Below are 25541 nucleotides of genomic sequence, written 5' to 3'. Positions count from 1 at the left end.
ATGGAATCAAATGCCGATATACTTACAATTGTATGAACAACAAATGAATAAGAATGATATCATCAAGTCACTACTATGAAATGATGATGTTGAATATTGACAATTTAGAAACAAAACAGAGCACCAAACCAGAGAAAATATTCTGATATATACATAAAGCACAACATAATGCAGTGTTTTCGTTTGTTTTTTTTCCTGAACTTTAATTTTGTCATGAAGACAGAAACATTGACTTCCTGTTCATTTGAAGAGTAAAATGAATATGACAGGAAACAAAGTAGAGAGGACCAGGAAGGAAGTGAAGAAATATGTGAGAGTGAGATAAGGGACATAGAGTAGGAAGAAGCATACACTCAATGAACTGTTCTTTATACAGTACTCCACAGCCTACAAACACATGCTTGAAACCAAAGTCTGATAGTTAGCTAGATCAACATTAAAGGGACTGTACAGTACTGGTTGAGGTAGGGATTCATGTTTTGAACATTCCTAAGTGTGATAATGAAAAGCCTCTTGTGAAATATGAAAGAGCATGTAATTTTAAGAAGGATCAATGTTTATTTGATGAAAATTGGTTTTCAAATGGCTGAGATATCAAAAAAAGTGGTAATAGTAAAAGGCGACATGCCACAACTTTATTAGGATCTCTTTGTTTCACCTTGTTTTTGGATATCTCAGCCATTTCAAAAGCGATTTTCATCGAATAAACTTTTAATACCCCTTAGAACTGCACGCTCTTTGACATCTCATAGAGTGGTTTCTGAATATCTCGCAAAACGTTAAAAGCTAAATCTACACCTTGACCAGAACTGTACACACCCTTTACTTCCAACAAGACCTGTAATCAAAAGTGTCTATGAGATATTGGAGCAAAGTTTAAAATCCGTGATGAAATAAATTTCATCTGAAATATAAATTACCAGCAGTTTTATTCGAGACATTCAATTTGATTACACTATTCCCATTCAGGAATATGTGAATGTAAACTCATCAACTCCTGGGAAACTTTAACCAATATCACAATACTTCCATCTGCATAATCATTATGCTGCAGCATAAAAAAAAAGTAACCCTTGGGATCATATGAGAAGCGCATGACACACTTATTTTTAACCAGCACTAGACTTTCACTTTCATGATCAAAATGAATAATGAGTACCAGCAGCATTTCACAATTAGGTTTTGAGTTACAGGACAGCTCATATTGTACCTCTTATAATATGTTTTTGTCTTTGTCAAAAGCCTCTTTCATGTGTGTCTGGTATCTAAATGGATAGTTCTCTACAGACTTTCTTTTTCTTTTGGTCTTTCTGTTCTTCTCTATATGGTTACTGGCAGGCTTTCAGGTTCATATCTCTTGTTATAAATGTTGATTCATGCACATTTTTGTGATATCACATTTGGGGTGGTTTAAATAATGGGACATAAAATTGTGTGATGTAAGATAATAATAGTGTCAAGTAGATCACATGGTCATCAAAATATTTTGAAAATTAAACAGTTGCTTAAAGTGCAGCTCCAATCATGTTAAAGTTGACCCAAAGTTTATCAAATCAAATCAAATCAAATAAGAAAAACAGTGGTGCAAGTTTCATAAAAATTGGACACAGAAAAGAATTGAAATTAGCATTTTAATGTTTCACATGATTTCACTTCCTAGTTGACGCTTGTTATGTGCACTTATGCTATATGCTGATGTGATGCTGACATTCCCCTTATAACTCTCTTTGGTGTGCCCAAGAATATACTAAATATCATATTTGGGTTGATAAGAGTTGATAACTTGAAGCAACTACACTCTTTCATATTACTGCAAGGCTATTGCAAAACAAGAAACTTTTAATGAACAGTATAAGTTTATTACATTTAATATTTCAAAAGCTATTTTTATATGCATCTTCAACCATGCTTTCTATCTTTTTTTTTTTTTTTTTTTTGCAAATAATGGCCAACTTGAACAAGTCATTGTTGTCTGCATGTAAGTGTGACTTCTTATTACCTCCGCCAAGGGAGGAGGTTATGTTTTCATTACCAGTGGTTTCAGATCAGGAGCTGGCTGCTGGTCAATTTACCCCACCAAGCCCAAAAGGTTTGACCCCTCAGAGTTGCTGGGGCCACCCTCCTCATTAAAAAACTGCGCGTCAGCCTGGTCCCTGAGGGCAGGTTCGGCCCCCAGGGACCCCCTGAAAAGGCCCTCCGGCGGGTGTAATTTACCCCATGGAGCCCATGGACCAAACTTGGCCTAAATGAATGTCCTATGGGTGTACATAATCAAAATATAAAAACTGACAAAATATCTGGTTGGGAAAAGGGTTGCCAGACCATTTGTTTGCAGGTGCAAAACCTCGTTTTTGGTCAAGGAGTCTGCATCAAGACTACACTGTCCCATACGCCCTGTACTGTAGGGCTCACACCCATATATATTTCCCCATAGGGATGTGTGTTAAAAATCAAATTTCAAAAAATTCTGTAAAACAGCTGGGAGAAATGAGGTGTTTCAGCTTCACTAACCTGGATAAGTTAGATATACCCTTTCATCCATCAAATTCTCAGGGTGGATAATTCAGTTCAAATTCTGTCCAGGGGTCCGCAAAGCCAGACTACGAGTTCTTATCACTCAAAAAATCACCCATTTTCCGTACACGTACCCAATGAAATATAGTTCCCTCAAATTCCACCAGAAAAGCTTTCATCTTCCAACCAAAATGCAATTTGTAGAGGAATTCATACTCAATATATACAGCTATTCAGTTTTTTGCCAAACTACATCACTGATTTTTAATCAATTTTTTTCTTCATTTATTTTGGTATCTTTGGTACGAATTTGTGAAGGGGCCTGGGGCATTCCCTTGTATTTACGGGTGTGAGCCCTATAGTGGAGGTAATATTTCTCATTTGACTTTTAAACATCATAAATGTGTTTTTGATGAGATTTGCACCTACATCATATGGGAAATTACACATTCAAGGGTCATAAAGCTTCTCAAAGGGACATTTTTGAAACTCATGCCCTTTGAGGTTTTTAAAAAAAATAAAAATGTAGTGTGGATCAGTTCTTCATAAGATGAATACCTAGAGGCAGGCAGTAATCTTTGATTATGGGGGTGTCATCATCACATTATTGCCTACAAAATACTTGAAAAGACTCTGTTTTGTCAAACAGACTAACTTTATGAAGTTTGACCTATTTCAGTGGTAGCCAAACAAAGAAATACATTAAAATAACACAGTCATTCAAAGTTGTGTGATACTGATGCCTGCTATGTACAAAGATCTATCTATACCACAACAACATAATAAGAAAACAAATTGTAGCCAAACAGAGTTGGGGGAGGGGGGGGGGGGGGGGGTAGAGGAGAGAGGTGGGGGGGGGGGGGGGTAGGAAGGGGAAGGGGGGAGGGAGGAAGAGATCTGACACAATAGATCAACATAAACCAGCAGAGTTTGTATGGGATGAATACTTCCCATAGACTTGTGTGCATTGCATGCATCCTCTATAGGGCTCACACCCATAAATATTTCCCCATAGGGATGTGTGTTAAAAATCAAATTTTTTCAAAAAATTCTGTAAAACAGCTGGGAGAAATGAGGTGTTTCAGCTTCACTAACCTGGATAAGTTAGATATACCCTTTCATCTATCAAATTCTCAGGGTGGATAATTCAGTTCAAATTCTGTCCAGGGGTCCGCAAAGCCAGACTACGAGTTCTTATCACTCAAAAAATCACCCATTTTCCGTACACGTACCCAATGAAATATAGTCCCCTCAAATTCCACCAGAAAAGCTTTCATCTTCCAACCAAAACGCAATTTGTAGAGGAATTCATACTCAATATATACAGCTATTCAGTTTTTTGCCAAACTACATCATTGATTTTTAATCAATTTTTTTCTTCATTTATTTTGGTATCTTTGGTACAAATTTGTGAAGGGGCCTGGGGCATTCCCTTGTATTTACGGGTGTGAGCCCTGTAGCGTCTCCCAACAGTCCGAGGGACAGTGCCAGTTAGTGCATGTAGTAGTCTTGGCGCAGACTCCTTAACGCTCAACAAGGGTTTGTGCCTGCAAACTACCCGTTAAACCCTGGGAAACAGGGCAGTTTGCATCCAGAAATTCACCACACTCACGCACACACACAGACACACACACACACACACACACACACACAGACACACACACACACACACACACGCATACGCACTCACACATACGTTCACACATGACTCTATGTATACTAAGTATACCGTCCTATGGGTGTACATAATCAAAATATAAAAACTGACAAAATATCTGGTTGGGAAAGGGGTTGCCAGACCATTTGTTTGCAGGTACAAAACCTTGTTTTTGGTCAAGGAGTCTGCACCAAGACTACACTGTCCCATAGGCCCTGTTCTGTAGCGTCTCCCAACAGTCTGAGGGACAGTGCCAGTTAGTGCATGTAGTAGTCTTGGCGCAGACTCCTTAATGCTCAACAAGGGTTTGTGCCTGCAAACTACCCGTTAAACCCTGGAACCCAGGGTAGTTTGCATCCAGAAATTCACCACACACACGCACACACACAGACACACACACACACACACACTCACACACACACACACACACACACGCATACGCACTCACACATACGTTTACACATGACTCTATGTATACCAAGTATACCGTTACACAAAACATGTTTACTGGTTTCTCCATACAACCATGATACCTTGCACATATCAAATATCCGACCTATAAAGATGTTCATACCTTTTGAATGTTTTTTTTTTTTTTTATGGATACCATCTGTGAACCTTCAAGCAGGAGCAGTGAAGAGATTTTGAAATTTGAGTGCAATTGTATTGTGTTTTACTGGCCACACAACCTGAATACCCTTTATTACTAGTATGTATCCACCTAATATAACCCGCCCTCAGGGACCAGGCTGACGCGCAGTTTTTCAATGAGGAGGGTGGTCCCAGCAACTCTCAGGGGTCAAACCTTTTGGGCTTGGTGGGGTAAATTGACCAGCAGCCAGCCCCTGGTCTATTTCTTTGTTTGTCCTTGTGCAAAATAACTCAAAAAAAATAATAAAGTAGTTAATGGATTTGAATGAAACTTACAGGAAAGGTTGAGAATGACACAAGCAACAAATGATTAAATTTTGGTGGTGATCCAGAAATTTTTATGGATTTTATGAAGGATTTTGGATATTTTGCCAGGTAAGGTCAGTAAACGTGGGAGTTCAAGCTGCACATTTTTTATGTTTTCATGCGCGCACTAAAGTGTGTGCTCTTGTTTCTGCTGGGGTGAGGCGCGCTGCGCATGTGAGGGTTTATGACATAACAAAGGCTTCTATATTGGGAAATCGGGCGATTTTTCAGTCAACGTGGGTGGAAATCACTGACCTCTATGGAATAGCCAGATCACGATGGAAAGTAGTCTGCTTGGCGGAGGTCTGCGCTCTCAGAGTGCTTTTCTAGTTGACAAAGTCATGCTTGTTGCAATATCATAAATCTAAGAATCATTGACATTTCTATTAACATTTTTCTCCCACCGTACAGTTTAATTTTTCTTCAAAATTGGTAAACTGAATTGAATTTGAAATATTGAGCATTATAAATTTGTTTTAAGAGGATAGTATGAAAATGAAATATTCAAGAGAAATATGTTCATGTAAGAATTGAAACAAAAACAGGTTTAGAGTAAGGCACACTATTCCCCATTTCCCCATTATGAGAGTGGGTCAAACCAAACCATTTTTTTTTTGCTTCCTTTCATACTGACCTACAAATTCAGAGATATGCAGACTCACTCATAGAAATAATGCGAATTCAGTGACTCTTTCTGACACAGTAGCAAAAAAAAAAAACAGATAAAAAAAAAAAAGACATTGCATTGGATTTGCTTGAATGAAACACCCAGAATTCCCGATGTAAGCTGTCAATTTCACAACATCCTACGTTCAACTGTATTACTTTACATGTGTTCATTAACATCAAGAGCATGGCAAGAGAGCAGACCTCTGTCAACCATCTGTGATTAAGACATCACCATTTTGTAGGCAGCATCTTCAACACAAACATAGAGCGGTACAGGAACATCCACACAATACATTTGGTGAAAAGCTGATCATTCATTATTGAGTTATTGGGAGATTAAGGTTGTTTTATATCTTTTATGATGCATGACATTTGACCTTTGATCTCATGACCCCCAAAGTTTCTTACTTCATTATAAACACTCTGCAAGTTTGGTGAAAATCTGATCATTCGTTCACAAGCTGATTTGTACACAAACAGGCAAGCAGGCAGATAGACAGGCAAACAAACATATGGAACCAAAAACATAACCTCCGCTGACCAATGGTTTCACCTATGGGAGGGAGTATGATTATAATTTTTGTGTTGCTGTCACAAAATAGGCCTACAAATATATCATTATACACCTGTAGACTTATAAGGTTTAAAGGTTAAAGCAATTATGGTGACAACTGGAACTCACTTGATGCTGAACAGAACTGGAAACATCTTGTAAATGCTTCAAGGCTGGGAGGAGGATGGCTGTTTGAGCAGACAGGTCATTTTGCAGTTGACCTAATGTCTGAGATGCAGGGGGAATGAAATAGAAGTGTTTCGTCTGTCACCAAAAATTGTTATAACACTATCATTGCCTTTACCTTTGATATTACTCAACTTTGATGACATGTGCTGCATGCATTGTAACCATGTTCCTGAAGAAACACTCAAACAATTTAAAAGTTGCAACATTAATCCATCACTAAAATATGAAGAGATATACAAGTATCACCGCACTGGAAAACCATTTCCAAACTAGAATATTCACATTGTATTATATGCCATGAGAATATAAAGTACATGTACAATGGATAAATCTGGTACTTCACATGATGTTATTCTACGTAGTGTTCTAAGTACTTCCCTTTCCTGTTTATCACAGTAGACTGTTCTGGAAGGAACTTTCCCTTTCATACATAGATTTACAAGACAATCAGGTTGGGATAAGGCCAAAAGGATACTACATAGTACATGTATATCCTTGTGTGAAACTCTGAAAATTTCACGAGAGAATACTGCAAAGCACGTAATATTTCACTTGACCGTCACGTGGGCATTTTGGGGCTTTTTAGTCATAAAATTTCATCATCAAGTAGCTACTGCTTAAATGCTTATCTCTTGCACTATTTAAACAGTCAATATGTGACTATCAAGCTGAAAACCCACAAAAATTCAGCCAAAGTGAGTTCCACTTTTCTACATAGTTAAAACGTAAGTTCGAGGCTTAAGTTATTAAGTGGAAAATTGAGCAGAGAAAATGAGATACATAACTTGTTAAAATTGTAATGCATTCAGAAAGAGATTGAAATAAGAGAGACTTGTGAGGTGCAGTTTCATAGAAAAGGTAGAAAAGATGAGTGAGAGATTAGGGTCACTCAGATTTGCTGCATAGGAATATCAATAGAATTTCCCAGTGAAAGCAGCACCTGTCCAAAAAATCATGGCCCAGAAAAACTAATATCATGATTTTAATTTTTGGGGGCCACCAAATTTTGACAGCAGCCTGTACAACAGGTAGAGGAAAGAGTAGTCTTCCAGGTAAGACGAAGTTTAAGAATTTGAGTCAGTCACATTAAACGACGTATTTATCATAGTCCATCACAGAGAATACTACTTTGTGACCGTTTATTTGTGGGTTTTGAGCTGGGCAGTCTCATAATTTTATATTAGTAATGACAATTCTAGGTACTGACCTCTCTATTACTTGCTGCCACTTGGCTGACCAACTGACACTCATGACCTTTGTGCTGGCCATAGACCTGGCAGTAGATGCAGATGACTTCTTTATCGGTAAGACAGTAGACCTTCTTTGGCTCGTTCTCATGTTCATTGCACAAAAGCACCTAGGGAATAATATTTTGCCTGAAGTTAAATTATGACTTTTAAGACTTTGAGTGCAGTAAAGAGAAATTAAGAAAACTTCACTTATGAAAAAAAGAAAGAAACCAAAGTAAAGTGATCTAGATGAAACATAAGAAATATAGTTGGAAATCTAAAGTTTTATATCTTTACTACTTCCAGTCTGAATCTCAAGTTTAACCTGTTGAGGATAGGCTGATTTTGCTACAACACGCATTTCCCATAGACACTTGTCGGAGTATACTCTGGACTCGTCCTAAGCTGGTTGAGGATGTTTTGAGTCAAGACACTTGTCAACCTTCTTGGAGTATGTTGCTACAGTATTTTCAATTGCTCTAAAATTGTGTTTGAATGTCTTAGATCCATTTGTCTTTCAATACACCACAGTAGTAGTTTGTTTAAATACAGCAAAGGAAATTTCTGTTCATTAGTTTTGGCCACGAGCATTTAGTTAAAGGGATGGTATAGTTTTGGTTGAGATGGAGATTCAGATGTTAACTTTTGGCGAGATACTTAGAAAGCACTTAATATATGAAATATTAAAGAACATGCATTCTTAAGACGAATCAAAAGTTTATTTGATAAAAAAATGGTTTTGAAATGGCTGAAATATCCAAAAACATTAGTGGTACTAAATAAAAGATGGGTCCCTAAGGACCACTTTGGTTTGCTTAGTTTTGGGATATCTGAGCCATTAATTAACTAGAAATGTCGCTATGGCGACTGGTATGCCTCCGCCAAAATGCACGATTCTCTTAATAGTTCTAGATCTAGTACATGTGGACAATGTGTGATTACATTTTCACAAATTTGGCAAAATATTGAAATGACAAATTTGTCTCAAATGTGTTGAATGTTCACCATCCTTGACATAGGTTTAATTGGATAAAAGGAGAGCATGTATTTGGGGATTTAAGGACTATAACTTGACTTTGACCCATTCATACATTAATGCATTGAGTAATTTTCAAGGTACCAGTATGGAGAAAAAAAGCAATTTCTGTATTGAATAGTGAATTGTTACCATTTTCATCCGGCCTTTGACCCTAAAATTTATAACTAATTAAGCTAATCACTTTCAGGTAGAACACGCATAAATATGTAGTAAGTTTCAAGATAACTTGAGCCACTTCCGAGATATGGAGGAAAAAGTTAGTTCAGCACTTTCACTTGATCTTTGACCTTTTGACCTTTGAGGCAAAAAAAAAGAAAAAGAAAAAGAAAAACTTTCCAGAGAATTTCTATTAGGTTACACATGCATACACCAAGTGTTTAAAAAAAAAAAAATCCTGCTGGCATTGCATAAACATGAGGGAAATAGTAAAATTTTGTGTTGCACTTGACCTTTGACCCCTGACCTTTGACCCCATGAACCCTACATTCTCTAGGTAATCACTGCCAGTCAGTACATGTATATACTATGTTCCATGAAGATACCTTGAACAATTTTCCAAGGTACGGAGAAAAAAAAGAAGTTTTAATATTTTTACTTGATCTTTTGACCTTTGACCTTTGACCTCACGACCCAAACTTTCACCAGAGAATCTTAATTGGGTAATACATGTATACGCTAAGTTTCAAGAAAATATCTTCAGGCATTGCGTAGATATGGTGGAAATAGTGAAATTTTATGTATTTGACCTCGACCTTTTGACCTTTGACCTTGAGCATGTGCACCCAAAAGTTGATAGGCACAACTTCACCCCTTAATACACATACAAGCCAAGTTTCATTAGGATACCTCAACAGGTTTTGATAGTTACCTTGTCCACAAAATTCATTACGGACGGACGGAAGGACGGACGGACAGACGGACGGACGGACGGACGGACGGACGGACGGACGGACGGACGGACGGACGGAAGGACGGACGGACGGACAACCCGAAAACATAATGCCTCCGGCACCACTTCGTGGCGGAGGCATAAAAACTGATATTTATCAACTAAACTTTCAATATCTCTTAGAGTTGTATGCTCTTTGATATTTCATATTTTTTCTTATAATCTTACAAAAAAATTAAACCTGAATCCCAGCCTCAACCAAGCATAGATATAAAAACAGGCATACATTTTCTGTGTAGAGGTAAGGTTACCTGAAAAGCAGTGCTTGTGGGAAAAAAAAATAAGAGGATACTCGCAAATATCATCCTCTATTCGCCATATTTTTTTTTTAAATCCTCATGACAACACATGGATTTCTTTGAAGATGCATATGGTGCAAACTGCAACATAACAAAGAACAACAGAACATGTTGTACAATGGAAACTGTTTTTCTTTTTCTTTTTTTATATGAGAAGTGGTTACAAAGGCTTACCAGCACATTTGTCATATTTTCCATATTGTATTTTTTTCACTTGAAATCCATCATTGGAATAAACATGAATCTAGTGCTAAAAACATGAAACATGAAACTAGTGATCCACGTCTGACAAAGTGGTACTGTCATATTTTAGTGAATCATAAAGTGTGATTTACTGGCTAGTGTTAGATAAATTTCCCTGTTATTTCAAAATGGTACATGGATTCAGAAAACAGAGTTCAAAAAGTGTGTATTCTTAAAACTATGAGAATATCATGATGCAGAAAATGCCTTTACCTCTAGCATGGTCCTAAACTACACATATACCCTGTCTAACAGAGTTTTTTCAAATCAGAGTAACCCTGACAATGTTGGACAAAGAGGAGAAATGATTCCTTATAAAAAGACAGAAAAGGACAGGACTTCATATTGACAGTACCCATAACAACCAGAATGTTTGCTGTGTCATCATCCGATGATATAGACAAAAATTTTCCACCACAAATTCATGTTGAACACACCCATGATTGTCAATGAAATTCATTTGGAATAGATGTGTTCAAACTTGGTATCTTACACTCACAGCAGCATTACTTTGCTAAACAAGGCAATCGCCAAATTGTGTCTCGCCCATTCGCATACAAGGAATTAATATCTTTTATAACTCCCGGAAGTTAATTGACCTGCTTATGACCTTTGACCTTGTGGTGACCTTCAACACCCTAAGGGATATTTACCATCCAAGTTTGGTCACAAACGGACAAAGGGATCAAAAGTAATGAGCCATAATCGAAACGCGCCATAAAAACTTAACATTGGGCCCTAATATTTGTTGACCCCTTTCCGTGACCTTTGACCTGGTGATGACCTTTAACTCCCAAAGGGATATCTACCGTCCAAGTTTGGTCACAAACGGACATAGGGATCAAAATTTATGAGCCACAATCAAAACACGCCCTAAAAACATAACATTGGGCCCTAAAAGTTTGTTGACCCCTGTGACCTTTGACCTTGTGACGACCTTCATCTCCCCAAGGGACATCTTCCATCCAAGTTTGGTCACAAACGGACAAAGGGATCAAAAGTTACGAGCCATAAAAGAAATGCCCCCTAAAAACTTAACATTGGGCCCTAAAAGTTCGTTGACCCCTGTCTGTAACCTTTGACCTTGTGGCTACCTTCAACTTCCCAAGAGACATCTACCATAACCCAAGTTTGATTGCCATTGTAGCAACATGTGCTGAGTTACGTGTGATAAAACTTTAACGTATGACCTCAAATGACCTTTGACCTTATCATGTGACCTCTTACAGCACTATAACATGGAGGTATCCCAAGTGCATCCATCACCCAAGTTTGATTGCCATTGTAGCAACATGTGTCGAGTTTCATGTGATAAGAGAGTCTTGCAAGTAAACTTTAACGTATGACCTCAAATGACCTTTGACCTTATCCTGTGACCTCCAACGGCACCATAACATGAAGGTACCCCCAGTGCATCTATGACCCAAGTTAGGTTGTAATCCAAGCAACTTATGTGAAATTATTTGTCAAAAGAGAGTCTTGCAGGTTAACTTTAACATAGAAAAGAGAGTCTTGCACATACAACCTGTTGTACTCTTTAATATGTGACCTCAAATGACCTTTGACATCATCACATGACCTCTGACAACACCATAACATGAAGATACCCCTAGTGCTTCTATCACCCAAGTGTGGCTGCCATTGCTGTAACAGCTGCCAAGTTATGCATCATAAGAGAGTCTTGCAGGTAAACTTTAACATTTGTGACGGACAACGGACGGACAACGGACGGACGCCATTTGGATCCCTTAGTCTCGCCTTCACCTCCGGTGGGCGAGACAAAAATGACATGACTAGTGTGATCTAATCCACATAAGGATTGAATCAGATGTGAACAGGTACGCTGTTATGGAAACATACCCGAACAAGGTTTTCTTTGTGTGTCTGTTAAGACCACACCTCTGCTCTCTCCTGCAGTTTTATTGCCCAAGGTACAGAAATGTGTTCCTTGGCCGTTATCCTAAAATTCGAAGATGGGGGGGGGGGGGGGTAAGGTTTTGAATAGCTCTGTTTAGATGGTAGGGTAATAGATGAGAGAATTCGAAACCCATTCAGCTTCAATGGCAAATAAAGATTGTCAATAAATAAGCTTAGACTTAAGAGAAGTGCAGATACAAATCACAGAGTGTCCATGTAACATGTTGTGCCATTTCACTGAAATGTCTTTCCTCACCTGGTTAGTAGCGGAAGATGACCCCCTCAGAGACTCCTCTAGTCCTTCAAGTATCTCCAGGACAGCAAAGTTCTTGGCCAGCCTCTGGACATTGTTGACGAGACCAGGTATGGATGTGTCTGCTTTACAAGTTGGACAACACACCTTCCCTCGGGAGAACTTCCCAACAAGTTTGCCCAAGCATGCTGACAGTGGAAGAAGAGTATCATGGATGACAATTCAGCTTCTCCTTCATACGATACACTGTGCCTGGTTTAATATGGTCAGAGGTAATGTACACACACACACACAAACAAATTTCATTCACTGTAGGTGGACTCTACTTACCAATTAAGCTTGTCTTTTGTTCCTATGCTTTAAAAAGATTGTGTTTGCCATTTAAAACAGAGACAGAACATACATGTACGTATGGTAGAACATTCCTGATAAGAAACAGTGCCTATTTTTCAAGGTTAATTCCCACATCATATTCTTCATACAACCTTACATATCCAGCAGACTGAACAAGCATTATTTGATAGCTTGTTAGCTAACACCATAAAGCTTAGTGACTTTTGCCATCTGTCTGCTCAAGTGGTGCTTTTGACAAGCTGTTGTTTCACCTGTATTCATTATTGGTTTTTTTTATCCTTCTGGGAAGTAACGTTATCACTGGTCTTTTCTATAGACATGCTGAATTTATGGATGGAAAATTACCACTGCTGCCAAAGTAGAGGGTCCTTTGACCTCTAACTTTCTTCCTTTCATATCATCCTCATAGTGTTCATTCTTTATTTATAAGACATTTTTAGTAAAAGTAGAGTGACTACTGAGTCTATTAATTGACAGAAACATTTGTCTTCTCTCACACCTTAACCCATTAACGACAGGCTGATTTTGCTAATACACCCATTTCCCATAGACACCTGCCTGAGCATACTCAGGACTCATCTTCAACTATTTAAATTGTCTTAATTGATGTGCATTTCTCCCATCACACATTCCACCCATCACATATTCCATTCTGATGTTCAGACTAGAAGATGTGATACATATATCTCAAAGACTAAGTTCAGTGAACTTTGACAGAACTGGATTTTTGTCTTATAAATATTGAATAAAAGTGCACTAACAACGTATGCAACAATCCTAGGCTATTAAAAGTGTTAAGGGCATCCACTGTCTGATTTTTCTTAGCGGTAAATCATCTCAGTAATATCTGGCACTCTGCAGGGATGGGGCATAAAACATGATTAACCAGGAGCAGAATTGTAAATCTACACACAAGAACACAAATGACATGTACAGTATCTTCAGGCTTGCTCAAGAGTTTACAGCTTTCCTTTGGGATCACAATTAATAGCCTTGCATGAGAATATGCCTTCCATATTCTGTCATTAAAAACAAACAAAAAGCCAGAATAGCTCATAGTCCAAACTTAAGGCTGCCTTTGAGTGTCAGGTTATCAGTGTAGAGAGGCTGGCCTGAAATAAGCATTACCTGAATTATAGATCTATTAGATATGCATTTAAGGGGTCTCACTCACCTGTGCAATATGTATGCCCACAGGTTAATATCCGTGGAACATGCTCTCCATCTCTTGAAAAAGCATGGTAGCAGACATTGCAGTGACGCCCTCGCTGTTCCTCAAAATTTAGAGGATCCATTCCCGAAAGCTTTATCAAACTGCCGACATTTTGTCAGATGTTGACTTTGGCTATATCACCTGCAAATTCAAACGCAAATGAAATACTTTACTCTTATATATACAGATGCATTCAAATGGTGGGTGCAAAAGACCAAATGATGTGAGACTCATACAACCTACGTGTATGTACCTTAGGGGTTCACACACTCACATGTCTGACAATTTTTTTTTTCCTATGCCTGAAATACATAAAAAATGCCCTTCTTAACATAAACAAGAAACCTGGGGGTCTCACGCTTTCCTGAGAATTACAAGTACACCTTCCAAGCACTCTTGCAGACTCTTAACCTCAGAACAATGCAAACTTGGGGGGGGGGGGGGGGGGGGGTAACCTCAGGGCGCTCCTTGTAAATGTACACAGTTATACTGTGGGAGTGCCCTGAGTCGAAAGAGTGCTATCTCTGCACATTGAAAAAGCAACACAAATTTTCGCACCACTATAAGTTTTGTAATTTACTAGCAAAAGGTTTACTTTTATAATGTACAGTATGTGCATTTCTTACCTTATTCATACAAAACATTCACTTGTTAATTTCCACATTGATCCCATGTACGTAGTCTTGAAAAGATGTTTTGTCTACGAGTTCATCTCCATACCTCCCGTTCATTCTTTGTCTTTCGTGGCACTTTAGGATTGGCGATATGATACGTATGCATGAGATTCTCGATGATTTTAGCCTTTGAACAAGGCCATTTTGCTGCGCACTGTGTAGTGGCGAGCGAAAGGGTTTGAGTAAAACTCTCCCACACCAGCAACAAGTGATCAGGCGCCACATGATGTCACGCAGTAAGAGTGCCTGGTCAAAAAGGCTACAGTGGTACCAACTAGCACAAACGCAGAGGTTTGGAATCCCGTCTTCGTGAGCAGTTGTCGATTTCAGAGATCCCTGCTGATTAAATCATTTAAAAGTCGTCAATTTAGACAGAAATGGACTATTAACGGACTATTTTACGTACCACGTTTCCTCTTGTCAATATGTTCACTGTACTCTCCGCATAATCGGGTAGGCTCTAGCAGAGCGTTTCTTACCCAATTAAGCGGAGTACCCGATTAACAGAAGAACACGTCTCATTCACAATTGACACACACAATGTGTATGTACATAATGCATTGAACACTGCACCAAACTGTATGCTTAACACTGGTGCTTGCACGCACATTATATTTATACCTTACTTTTGCTCAGTCACGAGCAAAAATTTACACTCTTTTTATCGACAAATATGTTTTCAGAAAACTTTGTCGTTTGCGTATGTATGGACTCCTCGCTAATAAGCAGGCTTTTCTGAAATTATTTCTCTAAAGTAGAACGTCTGTTTACTTTTCGAGAAGTGACTGGGGAAAAGCAAAATTATGGAGCTGGTGCATGACCTGATTTTCGTTGCAAACTTCTCGTATTGTGAAATGCTGATCAAGGGAGGGGAGCAAGTGTGTTCAACTCCTGACTGACTATGCAATTGTGAGTGCCAGCTACATGTGTAATGTGCGTGTGCATGTGGCAAGTCGGTACTGGTACATGTGTTTTCATGTTTAATCACTCACAAAATGATCAGTCTTTGCAAATTAACTCTTAAATTGCCATGGTCGCCGAACGGCGACCTTAGTCCTGACGTGCCATGGTCGCCGATCGGCGATTAAGAACAGCGAGAAAAGCATTGATCATTTAAGTTCTTGTGGTACCATAATGTGTACCACCAAGGAACTGCCAATGATATGTACTGGTAGCTGATTAGCATGGCCATCGTTTCCACTAAAACTATGAGCATGCTTACATTGGAAAATTTTGAGTAAATACACCATTTTTCAGCTAGATGTATTTTTTTCACATCGGGAAAATCCGCAGCGGGCGCACCCTCTGCGAGATGTGTATGGATCAAAAGTCTCATAGGTAAACAACGCGTGTGTATGCTACTGACTCTGCGTGTATTGTCTATGCGGTTCCACTCGCATTGTTCCACTTGGACGGTGTCCTGCGGGAAGCTGCTTTGATTTTGTCCCTCAAAGAGGGTCAGCTTTCGTTCGTCGGTCAAGTCTTTCATCCTTTTGTTTTGGTGAACGTCACTAATCGTCCCCAAGCTAGCATAGGAATTGCGCGCGGACAAAGGCCTCCCGATTTCAATAGAGTACACCCGCCCGCAGTCCGCTTAGACAAAAGGAGGATTGTCAGGTTCTTCATTCTCAGGTGGACAAAAGACACTATTCAAGGGCCCGGAACAATTACTTCAGTTTCAAATATAGGATCTGGGACTAAAGGACTCAGATTTGGGAATGAATTACTGAGGCAGAAAGAGAAATTGCTAAGACAAAATAAACTGCTAGTATCTTTGGAATCATACAATTCTAGAGGGCAATTTTGTTATCATTTGAAAGAGGAGATGTTGCTCTAAAACTTTCTCACAGAGTCAAGGGAGCGTTCCATTGAAGAAAAAACAAAACAGAGTCATTTTTTTTTCCATACTACACAAACATTTCTAATAATTTTTTTGATGCATCAAATATTTCTGCAATATTTCAGATTCAGATAGATATTGTGGCAAACTGACTGCATGAAATGAAAGAGCAAACATTTCTTGATGTATGTTGTGTAGAACTCAATTCAAAACAGTCAATAGTTTCAGAGATATGGCTGTTTTAAATTTCAATGTCAGTCCAGTTTCGAAACGTTCTGGCGTTAGGTAAAAACCTCTGGCACGTTAGGGGTTTTGGGCCTGGCACATTAAGAGTTAAGCAGAGAATGCGATTAGCCGTGGAAATTTTGACATTCATGGTTTCTTGCAGCATTATATATCATAAAATGTGGGTAGAAATTAGATTAGAAGAAAATTGTTTACCCGTTTATGCGGAGAGGCAACCCAATTATCAGGTAATTCTAATGTGCATTGGAACTGATTATGACATTTCTACCCAATTAAACGGAGTACCGGTACCTGTTTAGCGATACTCGATTACGCGGAGAGTACTGTAATTGGAATACATCAGTAAGTATTCAACTGATGCATTTTCTAGTATTTAAAATGAAATTTTACTGCGTCCTCCCAAATCCAAAATCCTACAATGCGCAGCCCCAACACGTAGCGTTGGGGCTGGTCGCAGTTACAGTTGTAGGGGCAGGGCAGCTTTGAGAGTGGGGGAGTGGGGGCATGGTGTCCATTTTTGGCATTTGCATATTCCATCACACTAGTAAAAAACCTGCCAAGTACATTGTTCTTACAAGGTTCGACTATGCAGTTCTGAATTTTCATTTTCTAAGTACAGAATTCAGAGCCATGAAAAAAAATACGATCCACTCTCCTATATTATATAGGAGACTGTGCATCACAAAACAAAACAAAAAAAAAGTAATTTATGTCTTACAGGCCACTTTTAAATATCTTGAAATCCTTTGCACACTCTTCACTTTCAACACATGTTCAAGTCTAGTCCAAACCACGTTTGACAGGATGATGCTACTGCTTTGAAAGTTAGCATTAACCACGGGCAGAATGTGTTGGTAGAACATGCTCAATTTCAGCTTAATCTGATAATCTCTTCATTGTTGTTGCCCCGGTGGTTTACATCCCGTGTTTAGTCCATTTCATGCCACAGCTAGCACAGCTTGGTAAAGTAAATGTAAAGATTTAAGCGCTTGATTAGACCGTGTACTTAAGAGCCTTTTTTCTCAGTTCACACTTTTCCAGAGTGTGTGCTTTCTTTCCACGGCACTGCCACTAGATCTAGACTTCTCCTAGATCTAGCTCTAGATCTAAATTATCTAGATTCTTGGTTTCTATCTTTTCTAGTAAAATTAAACAGTTTAATAAATAAATTTACATTTAGGTAGGTTAGGGGAGCTGGAGTCCATTTGAGTTGAGTTTTACATCATTTTAAAGCTTAGAGTCTGCTCTTTCAGAATCTGCCCTTAACCACAAAAAGGCATAATCGTGATATAGAACGTCTAGACCTAGTCCCCACCGCTGCGTGTCCGTACTAAATAAAACCCTACCTAACCCTATACCCTAACCCTAAACGCACGGGTGCACGCGCACTGTGGTGGGGATCTAGGTGGGGACTATATCACGATAATGCCACCAAAAAATCCTTGTCTAGCGACTTTTGTTGGTTTGTGGTACATGGTCACATACTGTATTCATATGCGTAGCGGGAGAAACCGAGGCGTCCATAGACTACACACAATAACACAAAAATGTATACGTGGGCACATGCACACTTCGTGTTTACACGGAGCACGCATTGTCTTTAACAATTAGAATTTCGTTTTATGAATGACAAGCAACGTGCAGAACTCTACTTACAATGGATACGGCCTTATAAAATCCTTTGCAGTGCGACTGGCGCAGTTGACAGCTATACATGCAAGTATTTTACACCAGAAATTTAAAGTGTCGTAATCTCAGTACACGTCCACTTTGTAATAGAAAGTGTGTGTGTGTGTGTGTGGGGGGGGGGGGGGAGGGGGGAGGGGGAGGGGGTCGACAATCCACTGCACACTACACAGAACCCTTGTCCGTCAGTCTAGAAGGTGGAGGGGGGGGGGGGGTCACGATAAATCGACATATGGTATGATTTCTCTTTTTGATTTTACCTACTGTTTTCCAGAATCCATTTCAATCTGTTATTCATATTTACAGACAATAAATCCTTTGTTCGTCATTTTATTTTGTTTATTGTTATTTGTATTGAAATATCTAAAATTGTATGAAAAACATATTCAAATCACACACAGCCTACCATAACTATTAGTGGGGCAGCTTAGCAAATCTATTGTGCATTTGTGATACAAGCACCAAATTTGGCACAAATGTACATTACGTATTGAAAACATTTTCAGATATTGGGCCACTTGGAATTCTCTCTTTATGTCCGCCATATTGGATTTCAAAATGGCCGCCATTTGAAATCTACAGTTGCGACTATCTCTGGGTCTAATGGTGCTATTGACCTGATTCTGGTGTCTAAATGTATGTTTTGGGGGGCAAGGAATCCAATGGTAACAATCTGCATTGCGTACGTATTTTCACCAATGGGCCGCCATATTGGATTTCAAAGTGGCCGCCATTTGATATCTACATTTGCTTTCATGCATCTCTGGGTCTACTGCTGCTATTGACTCGATTCTGGTGTCTAAATGTATGTATGTATGTATGTTTGTTTAAATTGTTGTTGTTTTTTTGTGTTTTTTTTTTTTTTTTTGGGGGGGGGGGTGGCAAGGAGTCCAATGGTAAGAATCTACATCGCGTATTTTCACCAATGGGCCGCCATTTGAAATCTACATTTGCGATTATCTCTGGGTCTAATGCTGCTATTGACTCGATTCTGATGTCTAAATGTATGTTTTAGGGGGCAAGGAATCCAATGGTAACAATCTGCATTGCGTACTTTCACCAATGGGCCACCATATTGGATTTCAAAATGGCCGTCATTTGAAATCTACATTTGCGATTATCTCTGGGTCTATGCCGCTATTGACTCGATTCTGGTGTCTAAATGTATGTATGTTTGTTTGTTTGTTTGTTTGTTTGTTTGGGTTTTTGGGGGGGGGGCAAGGAATCCAATGGTAACAATCTGCATTGCGTATTTTCACCAATGGGCTGCCATATTGGATTTCAAAATGGCCGCCATTTAAAATCTACATTTGCGATTATCTCTGGGTCTAACGCTGCTACTGACTCGATTCTGGTGTCTAAATGTATGTTTGTTTGTTTTGTGGTTTTTTTTTGGGGGGGGGCAATGAATCCAATGGTAACAATCTGCGTTGCGTATTTTCACCAATGGGCCGCCATATTGGATTTCAAAATGGCTGCTACTCGATCTGCATTTGTCGTTATCTTAGGATCTAATGACTTGATTTTGGTGGTGGTGATGGTAGTAGTTGTAGTGGTAGCTGTAGTGGCAGTGATGATAACAGAAATGTTACATTGTGTCATTCCAGGTTCATTGTGATGTATGCATGTCTGTAGACTGACTGTGTTGTTTTGTTTTGTTTTTTGTCACAGAGGTTCAGATTAGCTCATGCTGAGCGAACTTCACTATCAACATCACTGCACTTCACCACAACTGACTGCAGGTTGTGCCTCATACGGTCAAGAAGACAAGATAGAGACACTGACCAAACCTGACCAATCAATGAGGAAAAACACTGGTAGTGGGTACAATTCACTCGCATAGAACTTGATCAAATTCAGTGAACTTTGAGAGCTTCCAGGATCATTTACCTTGGAAAGACTCAATGATGGTCATGGCATTGAAGCGCTGCGATGGTTGCACAACATCACCAGACGTGCAGGCTCCAGTACAACAACACCAAACTACAGAGGGCACAAATGAGAGCACTCAAGAAAGAAGGGCAGAGCGATGAGGAACAATCTTTATGCAAACGCACCAGGGCACATTCATGTTCATCGAGTACAGAGAAGGTCCCAGAAGCTTGTTTCTTCTGTGGATAATCTACTGGGTCTAACATTCTTTGGAAAGCTGCAACATTCTAAATGGACAGACGGGTATGTGCCTGTGCAACCCTTCTTGGTGATACAGAACTGCTTAGCCGTCTCAGTGGTGGGGACATGGTAGCGTTGGACACCCAGTATCACCCACAGTGCCTAATAGGACTTTACAACTGCACAAGAAAGGTCCAGTCAACAGGACTACAGGACTCAGACCAAGAGCGAGCAATGTCGGCAGTTGTCTTCGCTGAACCCGTCCTCTACATTGAAGAAACCAGACAAGATGAGGAGACGGCACCAGTATTCAGATTGGCCGATTTTTTTCCACCTCTGTCAGTCCAGAATGGATTAGCTTGGAGTGCAGCTCGATACGAGAGTCCACTCCACACGACTGAAACCGAGACTGCTATCTCAGTTTCCTGACATGCGGGCGCACACCAAGGGGAGAGACATCCTGATGGCATTTGAAGAAGATCTCGGTGCTGCTCTTGACAAAGCCTGCGAGCTGGACAGTGATAGTGATGCAGTCCATCTTGCCCGTGCTGCTCATATTGTTCGCAATCACATGCGTTTGGAGAAGCCAAGCCCTTCACAGGATTCCCTGAATGATGTCAAGAAGAATCTGTGCCACCGTTGCTGCTTGCCCTAGTCAGCATGATCCTAGAGGGACCCAGCATCACAAGACCGCAGACACTAACCCTGCAGCACTTACCGCAGCCCAGATACTGACGTTCAACAGCATCAAACACAGGTGAACACGTGGCACCACATCATCTACCTGTGTCAAGCACAGTGTTGCACAGGAGACCCCACTTCCAACATACATAGGGACGATATTGCATGCTCATACACGCAAGAAGGAATTGGTCGACAGACTGTCACGCGTTGGCCGGAGCATCTCTCTCTCTCTCTCGTCATCTTGGGCTGCATTTCATGTCAGCCAACAGCCACCAGATGCTCGAGTCATCTGCCCATGTCGCTGCTTCCACTCTTCCTGGAAAGTGCCCACATTGTGGCCATGATCCTGCATTCAATGGATGTTGTGAAAAATGCTGCAGAACACCTGAATCCTGGACAGACACCAGTGGTCACCTTTGATCACCTACTGTTTGCTTTGGCCAAGCAGATACAGTGGAAGTGGCCAGAGAGTGGTGATGTTTGGTGATCTCCACTTAGAGATGGCGGCACTGAAAACAATGGGGGACTGACTGCAAGGGAGTGATTGGGTGCAAGCACTTGTGCAAACTGAGATGGCGATCGTGACAGCAGACTCATTCCTGCGAGCATTTCATGTCTTACGCACAAGAAGAGCACATCAAGTGACTACAGCTGCACTGTACATCCTGCAACATCGTGCCTACAACCACAACTGTCTAGGAGAAACCAGGGACACAGAGGACCTTCCTGCGTTTGAAGACTGGTGTCGCCAGAGACGAGACAACATCCCCCAGTTTCGCTACTGGGCAACTGTGCTAGAATTAGAACTGTTGGTTCTAGTGTATGTGCGTTCTCTCAGGCAGGGATCATTGATGATGTACCTCGATGCTCTGACAGAGCTGGTCCCACCTATGCTAGGTGGATACCAGTGCACCTAAAGGACATGGCCGAACTCATTACCAAACACCGAGACGTAGCCAGGAAATTTAGTGAAGGCCACTTCACAGTTCAGAAAACACAGAGAGTGTTCTCTTCAATCCCGATTGACCAGGCACATAAGCAGAATAATGCCTGCATCAAAGGAGACGGTGGCGCAGTTGGGCTCACTGAAACCCTAGTGCCCTTCATCGCTGGATGGTTGCGGGACCGGAGGTTGCTAGGGTGATCGAAGAATTCCAGGATGGGAACCAATACTGTAGACCACAAACTGCAGACACACGAGACAAACAAGTTTCTGGGACCGTCTCTGTACTCGATGAACGTGAATGTGCCCTGGTGCGTTTCCATGAAGATTGTTCCTCATCGCTCTGCCCTGAATTCTTTCTTGAGTGCTCTCTTTTGTGCCCTCTGTAGTTTGGCGTTGTTGTACTGGAGCCTGCACGTCTGGTGGTATTGTACATCGTGTGCAACCATCGCAGCTTCAATGCCATGACCATCATCGAGTCTTTCCATGTGAAATGATCCTGGAAGCTCTCAAAGATCACTGAATTTGATCAAGTTCTCTGCGAGTGAACTGTACCCACTACCAATGTCTTTCCTCTTTGATTGGTCAGGTTTGGTCAGTGTCTCCATCTTGTCTTCTTGACCGTATGAGGCACAACCTGCAGTCAGTTGTGGTGAGATGCAGTGATGTTGATGGTGAAGTTCACTCAGCATGAGCTAGTGTGAACCTCTTGGACATGGTGGAACTGTCTTGAACAAAAACCGACCAGCACCGTCAGTCTACAGGCATGCATGCATCACGATGAACCTGGAATGACATAATGTAATATTTCTGGCATCATCACTACCACTACAGCTAACACTACAACTACAACTACTACCACCACCACCACCACCAGGATCAAGTCATTAGATCCAAATATAACGACAAATGTAGGTCGAGAAGCGGCCATGTAATGTAAAGCAGCCATTTTGAAATCCAATATGGCGGCCCATTTGGTGAAAATACGCAATAGAGATTGTTACCATTGGATTCCTTGCCCCCCCCCCCAAAAAAAAAAACACCATACATTTAGACACCAGAATCGAGTCAGTAGCAGCATTAGACCAAGAGATAATCGCCAATGTGGATTTCAAATTGCAGCCATTTTGAAATCCAATATGGCGGCCCATTGGTGAAAACACGCAATGCAGATTGTTACCATTGGAGTCCTTGCCCCCCAAAACATACATTTAGACACCAGAATCGAGTCAATAGTAACATTAGACCCAGAGATAATCGCCAATGTAGATTTCAAATGGCGGCCATTTTAAAATCCAATATGGCGGCCCATTGGTGAAAATACGCAATGCAGATTGTTACCATTGGATTCCTTGCCCCCCAAAAACATACATTTAGACACCAGAATCGAGTCAATAGCAGCATTAGACCCAGAGATAATCGCAAATGTAGATTTCAAATGGCGGCCATTTTGAAATCCAATATGCGGACATAAAGACAGAATTCCGAGTGGCCTAATATCTAAAAATGTTTGCAACATATTAATGTACATGTGTGCCATATTTGGTGCTTGTATCACAAAATGCACAATTCCTTTGAATTTTCGAGCTAAACCGCCCCACTATATAAGTTAATCTAGTGTTAGAGTTATATCGATTTTGCATTCATCGTATTTTCGATACCGTAGTCGTCCTTTTCGTTTGTCCCTCGTGCCACCATGAAGAGGACAACGGGAAAGAAAAATGAAATCCATAAAAGGGATATTAGTTTGCAGGCACAAACCCTTGTTGGTCGTAAATGAGTATGCGCGGGCAAAGACTACTACACGACCTATTACTAGTAGCAGTGTCTGTGGTGATTGTAGTAGTCTTGGTGCACAAACTCCTTTACGACCAACAAGGGTTTGTGCCTGCAAACTAGGGGATACCTACTTAGCCTAATCAAGAGAAACTTTTTTTTAATGTAAATCACTTTTATTGTAGTGTCTTGACTGTAAAAAATTATCACCCATCCCCCCCCCCACACACACCCAGGCAAATCAAATTTTCGCATTGATAACACTCAGTATAATATATGGTTATAATTCTATGTCTAAATGCTACTTTAGGGTCTTAAAATATAACATCTTAGCTCTATTTTGCAGAAAACCCCATTCAATTTGGTTAAACGGTCACATAGAAATATAAAAAGTTGTAAAGCATGTCATGAGTCTGATTCTTCCAAGTTTAGCACTTCGATGCTTTTATGTGTGAATACAATGACAGCTAGAACTTGGACGGAAGAGATTCCTGACATCCTCTACAAAATTCCTCATTTCTCTTTGAATCTAAAGCACATCAAATGGGGTTTTCTGTAAGGTGTGGGCAATGAGTTATAGTTCCATACCCTGAATTTTTATTTGGATCGATTTACTATTTTTAAAGATATCATTGCGGAGGCTCCCGTTGTAATTTTTTTGGGGACATACGGTACATAATTCTTGTTCCAGATTCAGATATTCCCTTTAGGAATGGAAATGAATTAAGATTTTGACCCCATAGGCACGGGATTTTGGAAGGGAAGACAAATACATTACCCCCTATCACACGTTTTTGGAAGGAAAGCTGGCAAGCTTAAAACTATCACCGAATGTGATGAATACCCAACCTGAAACTGACGGAGTTACTGTATAGCTCATTCTGCAATATAGGTATGTTCTCGTATAAGGTTACCACAACATTCATTGAAAGTGTGTTTTGCTCAAATTAATTAATTTGCTCACAATACATGTGCAAAACATCAATTCAAATGCTCAAAAACTAAGTGAGTGAGCAAAATTCTCTGGTAATTTGCATAATTTTCTTTTGAAAAAATGCTTTTATCATGGCAGCCGATCGTTCGACATTGACGAAAATGAAGTTTGAAAATCTACATACACACTAAGAAAAAAAGGTTCAATAAGGGAGCTAGAAGGGTTCGAAGTCGCGAAAATGGGTGCAAACTACACGATTTGAGAAAATGGTGGAACTTTGCTTCTTATATGGTTCATTTTGGGTTCGATCTTGCCACGGTCATTGACGGTGCAATATTACGCCCCAAACTAGTCTCAAAACAAAGGCCATCCTATGGTGTTGCTCGGCACTAAAATGCAATATTACATATCCTTGTGCTGATATTATGAACATATATTTTTTGATATCAGGAAAATTAAGTTTCTTTCATATTCTATAATCATTCATCGAGAGTATATTTTCAAATTAAGTTGAGTTCATGATGAAAGGGGTCTACTAAAAAAACAAACGTAGAATACCTGATTGCTTGTCTGGTATTGACCAATCACATTGTACACATAACCTAGGAGGT

General features: G+C 40.0%; 1 protein-coding gene across 2 annotated transcripts in view; it reads right to left on the bottom strand.

The window, feature by feature from the left end:
* Window positions 1-18553, bottom strand: part of LOC139731931 (uncharacterized) — a 28530-nt gene extending 9977 nt beyond the window's left edge. Inside the window, exons 1-5 of one of the 2 annotated variants that reach the window (XM_071642805.1) lie at window positions 18452-18553; window positions 13997-14176; window positions 12472-12656; window positions 7747-7896; window positions 6480-6578 (exon numbers count right to left, since the gene is read on the bottom strand). In XM_071642805.1, coding sequence (XP_071498906.1) covers window positions 6480-6578; window positions 7747-7896; window positions 12472-12656; window positions 13997-14117 — 555 coding nt within the window. In that variant the 5' untranslated portion in view covers window positions 14118-14176; window positions 18452-18553. Of the gene's footprint in view, window positions 1-6479; window positions 6579-7746; window positions 7897-12471; window positions 12657-13996; window positions 14177-14661; window positions 15668-18451 lie in introns of those variants that run through there. The other variant, XM_071642806.1, reaches the window with a different exon arrangement.
* Window positions 18554-25541: the final 6988 nt, after the last annotated feature.

Source organism: Diadema antillarum, unplaced genomic scaffold, assembly GCF_040938485.1.
Source record: "Diadema antillarum isolate AM-2024a unplaced genomic scaffold, OU_Dant_1.0 seq00000388_RagTag, whole genome shotgun sequence".
Lineage (NCBI taxonomy): Eukaryota > Metazoa > Echinodermata > Echinoidea > Diadematoida > Diadematidae > Diadema > Diadema antillarum.
The sequence above is the reverse complement of the archived record's forward strand: the minus strand, read 5'-3'. Positions and strand labels throughout refer to the sequence as shown.